Source organism: Blastocystis hominis, assembly GCF_000151665.1.
Source record: "Blastocystis hominis, Singapore isolate B (sub-type 7) whole genome shotgun sequence assembly, scaffold_5".
In the NCBI taxonomy this organism is placed as follows: Eukaryota; class Bigyra; order Opalinata; family Blastocystidae; genus Blastocystis; species Blastocystis hominis.
This window is the reverse complement of record NW_013171860.1, coordinates 880,039-890,506: the sequence shown is the minus strand read 5'-3', so window position 1 is coordinate 890,506 and position 10,468 is coordinate 880,039. Positions and strand designations below refer to the sequence as shown.

At 41.0% G+C, this 10,468-nt stretch overlaps 3 protein-coding genes; all 3 read right to left on the bottom strand.

Moving 5' to 3' along the window:
* Window positions 1-2,750: 2,750 nt before the first annotated feature.
* Window positions 2,751-4,732, bottom strand: GSBLH_T00006772001 (uncharacterized protein; the record flags this gene model as incomplete). Its single annotated transcript, XM_013043006.1, has 10 exons — window positions 2,751-2,762; window positions 2,830-2,855; window positions 2,931-3,208; window positions 3,231-3,429; window positions 3,462-3,654; window positions 3,685-3,835; window positions 3,870-3,923; window positions 3,957-4,525; window positions 4,605-4,624; window positions 4,657-4,732. The coding sequence occupies 10 exons, from the start codon at window positions 4,730-4,732 to the stop codon at window positions 2,751-2,753; spliced, it is 1,578 nt and encodes a 525-aa protein (XP_012898460.1).
* Window positions 4,733-4,945: 213 nt separating this feature from the next.
* On the bottom strand, window positions 4,946-5,661 carry GSBLH_T00004151001 (uncharacterized protein; the record flags this gene model as incomplete). XM_013043005.1 has 3 exons in its annotated part: window positions 4,946-5,291; window positions 5,323-5,397; window positions 5,437-5,661. The coding sequence occupies 3 exons, from the start codon at window positions 5,659-5,661 to the stop codon at window positions 4,980-4,982; spliced, it is 612 nt and encodes a 203-aa protein (XP_012898459.1). The 3' UTR covers window positions 4,946-4,979.
* Window positions 5,662-6,039: 378 nt separating this feature from the next.
* On the bottom strand, window positions 6,040-7,753 carry GSBLH_T00004150001 (uncharacterized protein; the record flags this gene model as incomplete). The annotated part of the gene is made up of 7 exons (XM_013043004.1): window positions 6,040-6,762; window positions 6,798-6,923; window positions 6,952-7,238; window positions 7,268-7,380; window positions 7,415-7,473; window positions 7,505-7,636; window positions 7,670-7,753. The coding sequence occupies 7 exons, from the start codon at window positions 7,751-7,753 to the stop codon at window positions 6,040-6,042; spliced, it is 1,524 nt and encodes a 507-aa protein (XP_012898458.1).
* Window positions 7,754-10,468: the final 2,715 nt, after the last annotated feature.

Here is a 10,468-nt window from a genome sequence, read left to right as displayed (position 1 = left end):
AAACGATCATTGACGAGTAAATGGTCTCAGGACTTGGTTGAAGTTGTTGACATTGACGATCACATCATGCCATTGATATACGAAGTGAAGAATGTGGAAAGAGATAGCACACAGAAGTGTTATGATTGGGAACTGCTGGCAAGCAAATGCAAACCACAACCAGCACCACCCATCACTCGATCCAAGAGTGGTAAAGAACCCAATGCATTGAGAGAGGCAGCAAGATCACATCGACCCATTACGAGCACCCAGAAGAAGAAACAGAAGAAGCAACAACCTCGCCCAAGTGTTTGAAAACGATCGTGAATGCAGAGATCATATTACTCTCACTTGTCCATTCGATTCCATTTATCAGTTTGGTATGGGAAAGGGTCACAAGATTGTTGAGTGTATCGATGAATGGCATATCGATCAATCACACACCATCCATTGAAACACTCACCTTATATCCCTTACCCACAACCGATTCGATGGAATCACAATGTTTGAATAGGACATCATTCTCATTGTAACATGGAATCGATGTGATTATGAGATATAAAGCAGAAGATAATTCGAATTGACATTGATTATTGAATGGTAGAGTGGATGTGTGTGTATGTTCAAACAGTGTGGCATTATTGACTTTCACAAAACACCCAGAAGGTATCGTCCATGAATATTGAGGAACGCCATCCACTGTCTCACGCACGAGGGCATGTTTGTCGTCGTTCTCGGGCATATTGATGAGCATGTTATCGAGCTTCTTGAAGGTGTAATTGTTTCCATTGCTGCTGAATATGTACGACATTGATTCATTCAATTTACTTCGGTTGATTTCGTTCATAGCATTTGACATACACACCCTTCAGATAAGCTCCATTCATATTCGAATATGTGAACATGTTGAATGAGAAGCGAGCCAAATATAACACCACTGTGGAGAAGAACCTGTACAAGCTATTGGCAATATCGACATATAGCAAGCTCGTAGACACTAAATTGAAACGAATGAAAGTGAAGTTCTCTAACACATGGAATGAACGCGAGGCCATTATTCAGAAACATGGATATGACATGATCGCAGAGAGCACCATGTATTCCGGAATTTAATTAGCATCAATCGGAATACACCGGTGCGTAAAGTCGAGAAGCCATTCTTCATTGGATTTGCCATTCTCGACATGTCCAAATACATTATATACGCTTTCTACTACAATGTGTTCAAAAACACATTCGATGGCGTGGAATTACTGGGACAGGACACAAATTCGCTTATCGTACAACTGAGAAACAAAAGCAACATCTTTCACAAGATGTATGAAATGTACAAGTCATTCGACTACTCGGAGTTGGATAACACGAGCTACTTCTATGAGCAACTCGTGAACTATTACGATCAAAAAGTGGACAAGAACAATTTCCCTTTGTTGTCATCATTCCTCAACTTTAACATGAAGCTGCCTGAACCCATCTTCAAGAATGAACAGTACAGACATCGTATCAAGGTGTTCGTGGGTCTCAGACCGAAAATGTATTGTCTTGTCGATGAGAAGCATGTGATACACAATGCCACAAAGGGAGTTCCTCGCAATGTCATAATCGATAGTGAGAGAATGTGTGCGAAGAACATCGAATTGTACAAGCATGTCCTTGAGGTTGAGAAGAAGGGAGATACAATCATTGAGCACAGCTTCAAACGCATCAACAACTAAGGATTCGATATTACCAACAAGGAGCAAATTAAGATACTCATGATTAGCACGAACAATATAAAATGGATCTTCAATATAGCAACGTGCATACACTGGCCTTTGGTCATTACTGATTGAGAGACCTGTACTAACAAGAGAGAGATGAGAGATTTCATTCTAGGCAGTTTGGTCGGAATAGGACAGTTATGGAAGTAATGGTGGGGTTCCGATACTTGTTCTGGTTAATCCCTGAGAACCAATCAATCCTGGATGAGCCTTGGATAATATGGAGTAGCGCATGGCTTGCCTCTCTTCACCATAGATACAACTCACGCGCACAGGGGTAATGGGGTAACCAGGGAGAACCGAGGCGACGCAAAGACGCAAGACGACCGAGCGTTGTCGAAATCGGTCAAAATCGACCGATTTTGACGGCTATGGATCTTTATGGATAAATCATATTTGGATTACGACTCACATTGCTAGTATTGAAATTGGCGATTGTTTTTTGGTGGTTTGTATATTTTTCATGCATATTAGTTTTGGTACACCCCTTCATCCATGTGGAGCGCTAAATTACTTATTTTTTCATTTTTTACATGAATCTTTTTTATTGTAGTAAAATTGGTCATTTGTAAGTGTTCAAAAATAACACAAAACTATTGGTGGTCGTCCGATCATTAACAATACATTATTGTTTTCGGTAATATCGTTTTAATGCCATTTTCGAGTATGTTCTATTCAGTACAAAAAGAATTCAAGAAAATTAGTATCCTCTGGTGAGCAATCCGCAGGTTTCCTTATATTTTTGTCACTTTACAACTTCATCTACTCTCACTATTTCCATTTTCTTTTCAATATCTTATTTCACTTCTCTTCTCTACTTCTATAACAAACAATAATACCTATATTATCCCTTGTATTTCAATATCTCTTTTGTAAAAAATCCCTCAATTGTTTCATCTTCTGTGCGGCCAACAAGTTTACATGACCCAAACAGAAAAGCTGATAGAGTGGAAGCAGAACCTATTTGTCCGGTTGATAGACCTTCTGATCTTTCTGCCAACAATTTACCATCTACTGGGTCTTCTGGTAATAAAGAGGCAATTCTGTTTCTGATTATCTCCTCGCGATCTTCAAGTGAAGGATATCCAACCTTATGGTTAACAATGCTCATCAAATCTACATAAATATGAGTCCCGAATCGGCCTGGTCTGATGATTGCTTCATCGAGCTTTTCGATTGAATTGGTAATACCGATTACTACCATTCTCGAATTTGAAATCTCCACTCCATCTAATTCGGTTAACAATGTGGTTATGATTCGTTCATTCAAACCTCCATCGGATTCGCCTCCATTCAGACTTCGTTTACCAACAATCCCATCCAGACCATCAAAAACAATCGCTGAAGGTGAAACGGTTCTTGCAAATGCAAATATCTGCCGTATCTTCGATTCTGTTTCCGAAAAATAGCGACTCAATAATGCTGTTGAATCCACGTATATGTATCTCAACTTCAATTCATGGAACACTCTGTCAATCAAAGTGTTCTTACCGCATTTTGGTGGGCCATAGATCAGAATATGATCGATAGGTCGATTTGAAAAGTTCTATTCGATTATCATCATCATATATTGCATCCATTGTGAGACTTACCTTATTTTGGACTGGATCCATTGCGAAGGATATGATATCCTTCAATTGCTTTGCTTCTCGTTTATATCCACCCATACAATCTTGGCCAACTGTCGGATCTATCTATTATTATTATCATCTCCTGAGCTACATTGAATAGAGAAACCAATATAGGATCTAGGACGAAATCTTCGAAGCACATCAACAATGTTGTCTTCACAGAGTGGACATTTTGAAGCTTTTATCAAAAGTTCTTTGAGCAGGTTTTGGATATCTTTATACGAATAACCGGATGTTAGTTGAATCAGTTTATCAACGGACATAGAAGGAAGTTCGATTGCCTCCTAATGTTGAGTGTCTCAAACTATGAATACCAGCAGTTCTCTGCGTTCTTCCTCTGATGGAAACTTTAACATTACAATATCCCTAAAATAATCGTTCTTTTTATACAATTCAGGGACAGAGGATATACGAGAAACACTTGCTACCAAAATAATGTGTCTTGACAAAGCTTCTGAGTACAACCTATTATTGAGAAACATGCGGCTCCTATTCATACTTCAGGGAATCACTATCCCAACGTGCATCATCTATACACACCACACGATACTTTCTAGTCATCAGCACTTCCATGCATTAATCCTACTTCCATTCTAATGAAGGCAAGTTATTCGATGATACATACACAGCTGAATCAGGGGATAAACGGTTTAATTCATCCACGATATTGTGTAGAATGGTTGTTTTTCCGCTTCCAGTACCTCCACAAACAATGACTCCGTTTGTGAAGAGCAATTTGCTACTGACTGATTTCATATTAAGTGTGTATTTGATGGAGAGCAGAATATTGCTTGCTTGTTTCAATTGTGCGGCATGACTAGGAACCCTTTCTTCATTTTTCAAATCCAGTAATATTTTTGTTTCCTCAGATAATATTCCTTGGTCAGGAGAACAATCTGTCACATCTGCTTGTAGCACACTACGTAGACAAGAAAGCAAAATGCGTGAGGTTGATGTGATTGCTTTATTTGCATGGTACATTCGTAGGATGCCGGTGACTACTGTTTCATGTAATTGCACATCTGATAGATCCTTGAAACAAGAAACGGACAGTGTTACTGATTGAAGCACTGGTAGTGGAGGAATCTCTTCAATATGAATCTTGTCTCCTAGTTTTAAATCAAGACTCTTCATCAAAATCGGAGACATCAAAATCTACATCTTATTTTGTACATTTTAGTTCGAATACTGAATTATTTTCAATTTCGCAATCTGGAATCAAGGAAATCGATACCGTTCTTCCATTTGCACCAGCTAGTATTTACGCCAATAAGAATAACAGATACTTAATATATAATTTTTGGAATAGCGAATAGCATGTTTTTCAAAGTCTTCTAAGGAAATCTTCGAGTAATGCCACATTTTCACACCTACAATTCCAATTGTCATTGAACACGATGAGTTATGGAAGTAACAATAATAATCCATCCCGACTGTAAATATTGTATGTTTTTTGAGTAGCGTTACGTTGTAAGTTTGAAAATGCATATATTACGTTTCATAGTATTCGACTTACACTCCACAGAACTCAAACACGAACTCACTTATCTTATTTTTGCTTCCAACAAACAATCCATTAAAAAGATCTTTTATTCATCCACTTCACTGCTTAAATCTTCTTCTTGATACCAATTTCCAGTAGCTCAATCACTCCCTCCACTCCAGCAATCGCAGAATCCACCAACAACGCATCGCATCCAGGCAGGCAAATCTTCTCCACAGCCTTCAGCTCATCACGAAGCAGCTGGATTCGCTTCAGATAGTCGTGCTTTTCGATCTGCAGCGACAGCGTCGTGTTCCAGCTTCCAGCGCCTCCGAACTGGACCGATCCCGGGTTGCAGGTTTCGTCCTTCACTGTCCAGCTGTCGCGATGAGCCACGAACTTCAGGAACGGAGCATCGTTCATATTCACGTTCGATTCCTACACTTCAAATCATCCATTCTCCATCTACAGGGATCGAGGGACGATACACTCCCTGCTTCGCCTCCACGGTGCAGAAGTCCAGAAGAGGCCCCGCATAGGGAATCTATTCCGACGGTTCCTCCTTCAGATTCCGCAACGTCGCCATATATCCGGTGAGATTGTTCTGAATGAATGCGGCTGCTTTTCGTCCCAAAGCATACGCATAGTCGCAGTCGAACAGAGAAGGGAACGAGGTTCGAGCCTGATAACCGAGGAAGTGAGTCCAATAACCAAACAAGTGTCCGTTGTAGCTTCCCTCTTCCTTATGACGCTGCAGTTCCTTCTTCACCAAATCGCCGATCATGACTTCCGTCGAAATCGCATGCATTGAAAGATTCTAAACGATTTGGGACGATTGAAGTTTTTCTTTTGAATCAAAGCAGGTAATAAAGTCGTCGATTCGAACAGATCCAACATTCTTAGCGAGAGAACAGTGATACAACCCATTTCTATTCATACTGTGGAGAAAACCACGACATCAATTCCATTTCCTACTCCCTTCTTACCCTCTTTTTTCTTTTCTTTTCCTCTATCCGTGCGATCCTATTCGAATACCTCACTCCTTCCTTTTGTTAAACACTCTTCACAACACTATTTCCACGATCCCTCTGTTCATCGTCACCCTACTCACCACTTTCAACTCACTCTACCTTTGATATACCTTCACTCCCTAATCTATTTCCTCCAATCACGAATCATCTGCTTCTCATGATACTTGTTTGCAACCAACAATCAAATAGAGAGATGCCATATACGTTGCAAGTTCATCCGGAGAAAAATGTTCAGCAATGGACGGCGGATTCGCGTCCACGATTTCTCCTACAACATGAAATCGAGTAATCTGTGTAATCTTTGCAGCGACTCGCTTTCCTCTCAGAGACTCACACATTGGAAGCAGAACCTTTACATAGGCTTTCGTATGCCCCACCATGAATTCCCGACTTGTCTCGCTTCCAACCCATACTAATTCTACTTTGCCCAAAAAATGCTGATATGGATTCAATGATTTGAACCAAGCCGAACATTCCGAAGAACGCTCCTTCACGATCGAACTAGAAATATGCTTCATTCTCGCTGCAGGGGTACCGGGACGAGGGAAGAACTTGGAGATGTTCACGACTGGAAACTGGTATTTCTTCAATAGATCCATCGTCTGTTTGTGGTCTTCATCGGTCTCCGAAGCGAAGCCAATGATAATGTCTGTGGCGATCGTCAAACCGGGCACTTCTTTGAGCAAATAATCAACGATCGATGTGAACTGCTCCACAGTATACTGCCTCTGCATCGTGTTCAACACAGCGTTGCTGCCCGATTGCACGGGAATGTGAATAAAAGAAAAAACGTTCGGGTGGCGGAGAAACGCTGCAACTTCCTTCAGATGGCTCAGAACATAAGGCGGATTCGTCATTCCCAAGCGAACCATCGTGTTCTAAAAAGAAAGAAATTATGAAAAGCGATATATACGGATTGGTCAGGTATCACAGAGGGAATTTCTTTTAATAGGTCAGCGATTGAAAGCCCACGATCAATTCCATACGCTCCTGTGTCTTCGCTGCTCAGCCAAACTTCAAAAACATGCTCATCAAACGCCTAAATTCAACTTCGATCGATGTCTTACTGCTCGTAGACGGTTTATGATACTCTGCAAAGGATAAGACATCAACTTTCCGCGAGCATACTGTGTCTTACAGTATGTGCAATGCCCGAGACATCCTTCACTTATGGGAACGATTTCAATATGAGGATCACGACGAATTTTGGGCAGATCGAGCGGAGGGAGCTCTTTCAGAGAGAGCAGATGAATCGTATTTCCCTTCAGTGTTTCTTCGACAACTTCGACGATTCGGTGAATTTGCTTAACGCCTAATATCGACAAATCTCGTAACCAAGAAGCATCCGAATCAGCTACCGTTTAGGTGGCCGCAAAGCATTACCTTGAGGGACACAGCCAGCTACAACTACCATTTTGTTCTTTTCTTTCGCTTCTGTCACATAATTCCGAAAGACTATTTCGGAAGGATCTTTGACTGTGCAACTATTCAACACCCTATTCATTAAATAGAATACCGCAAGAATCATACCACAAAGAGGCTTCATCTCGGTTTTCGGCAAACTGGAACCCGTAGTCGGACAATATTCCCTACAATTCTTATACATGCCTATTTTCCTACTTTCATGTATTCCCCGTCCGCAAAATTGTGAGCACAACCAAAAGTGATAATCCACAACTTATATTTTTCTGGGATTATGCAGTCGCCTGCTACATCGATTTCTTGCAATTCTTCACAAACACTTTGATGAGTCTACAGGGTATGCTCACAATGAAAGAGAGGTACAATCCGGATTTGAGGAATCGGCTCTACCGTCTTCTCTAAATCTTCCACACAAATATCCTCAATATCACTCCCGAGATTATTCATTTTGTAGTAATCAAAAGTGTAGTATGGCATTAGAATTGCTTCTCATAGCAATACTATTACTGCCTTGCCGAATATATTGCCGAGACTTTGACTATGGTTTGATTTTGATTTCTTGGTTTATCATAGGTCATTCTGCTCGATCACCCGCCCTAAATTGTTTTGATGTTATTGGGATGAACAAAACCCTAGCGAAGGGTGCTTATTGGATTGGCAGCACGAAAGAGGAAGCAGTTATTGTAACCGATTGGGATCTTGGCTCAGGAGTAGACTTACTGCAAGCCATTGAACAATACCATCTGGCAGCTGTTTTACGCAACATCGAATTCTGCAAAGATTTCGAATCGGAAGAGCTATGTAGAATTGCTCAATTCCACAAATGGATTTGCTTACTTCAACGAAAGACCGATCAATTGTACGTTTTGTGAATTCAGCTCACTTTTAGCAATTACTGATGATAGCGCGGACGAGCTCTATGGTATCTTTATTCTTTTACGTGTACGATCTTAGGAATGTACCCATCGCAACAATTACCAAATTTCATCAATCAACTTTTAATCCTGAACGACAATGTGTGGGACGAAAATCGTTACTGGAAGGTTACCTTTTCAGACCCAGCGTTGTTAAAGAAGTTGCTTCAAAATCGCTTGGTTCCAGATGATCCTTCTGCCGAAGTGAAATGCTACCACTTAAAAGACGGGAGCTATTACCTCGTAGAAACCGAGCGGTATTCCTATCGAGGAGATTCCCTGTCGATAACAGAGAAAGGAATCGGAATTTATAGCTGTCTGAGAAATCCGGACAACATCAACACAAATGTGATCGATTTCTCGGATATGATTGATTCGAACTATCCGATCGATTATTCCAAGGCAGATCTCTTTCCCATGTATCCCAACCCATTTGTTGGTTGATTCATAGTCTTCTTTTCGGTGATATTTATTCGAGCGGAGCATATGATTCTCTCAGTTCCATTGCTGGTAAAACAAACCCTGAAGCTGTAAATCGTCTACGGCTGTATGTTTCTTATCAATGTGCGGATTTGTTTTCTTTCTTTTTACGATAGATACCTATTATACAAAAACAGTGTTTCGATCGCTCTATCCAAATTACACGCGTTGCGATGGATATCTTTGTGTCTGTGTCCCACGTCGAGCCATTATCGAAAGTGAACTCGAATTCCTAAAAACTGTGGGCATTAATGAATCCGTTTGCCAAGGACCAGGGTGTCAAGACTTGCCTGAATGTAAAAATCGGAAGGTGACTCCTGATTTTGAATGCGGTTTGTCGAATGATACTGTTACCTTTGAACCAATGCTGCTTGCAGATAATACTCCAAAGGTCACCGCCTCCCCTTATGAACATTTTCAGGAGTGGTTTCACAATTCGGAAGGATACAACACAATGAATGAGATCATGATGACTCGTATTCGCAGTACAGACTGTTCTTATTATGAATATATCAAGTTTGTTTTTTATTATCTTTTGGGTTATTGATAGTCCTGTTTTCTATCCGGTCCCAGATGAAACAGAATGTACAACACTGCGCGAGAGACAGTTAGGTGTTCATTGTTGGTTTACATTCCATTTTATGGAGATATTTCCTTATAACGAGGCTCTTAACGATTGGATCGAAGTCTCTGCTACGGATTCACTCATGCTCTACATTAATGGCAGACTGGAATGGAACTCGATGGGGTAATCCGTACAGAGGGTGGATTTATTGGTAGAGTTGGGAATTCTCAATCAAAAACGTTGCATATCAACGACCTGCTAGGGGAGGGGTATTCTGGAGAATACTACACCGTTCGTGTATATGGAGCATCCAGGTCATGTAACCTTTCTCCTGCTTTCTGTTCGAGTCTGGTGTGGAAGACAAGTGCTCAGAAAGCTCTTGACTATGAATCGACTCTGAATAACGTGCTCGTGATTTCCTCTACTAGCGATATTACGTCGACGCAAGTTAGCTGGGAAAACAGTACAGTGGCGATCTTTCAAAACGGAGGATCCTACACTGTAACAGTACCCCAGACAGATTTTTACCGTGTCGCATTTGACGTGTTAGGAGATAGCAGTGGATCTGGGAGCACTTCCGAATTGTGCATCTTTTTCAACGGTGTGCGTACTATGAATTCCATCCCTCTACGTTCGGATATGACATTTCAGGATGGATCGATTTCGGGTTCCTGCTCTCCTTTTGAAGGTTCTATCGGTATTCGTATTATGCCGTCAAGTAGTTATTCTTGTGAACGGATTTCATTGTAGGTGTCGCGCTCTTGTCTCCCAAAAACGGAGGAGAAGTGATTGATGTGTCGTCCTCAACGAATCTTTTGGATGGTGTCGTTCACCACGTTGAAGTCAATATCCACTTGTTGTATCACTATCTCACTCTATTTTTGGATAATCAGGATGTGCCTGTTTTTGCATTGGATGCAGTCCGGAATTCTTGCAGTGATGTGATATCTAGGCAGTTTCGAGAATTACGAATGTTCCCATCCAACTTGTTGTCAAGTCGTTCCACCCGGTAGTTTCCCTTCCATCTTCTTATGCTTAGACTCCAGTAACACTGTCCAATGCCTCCGTTGAGATGTATTTGCCTACCGCAAACGCATTTGCTCTGGATGTGTTTTCTCTTTACCAGCAAGAGGTGCGAGCAAACGAACATTTCTATTTTTCGATCTATCTGCAAAGCAACATCCACTATCGACTGACTCCCAG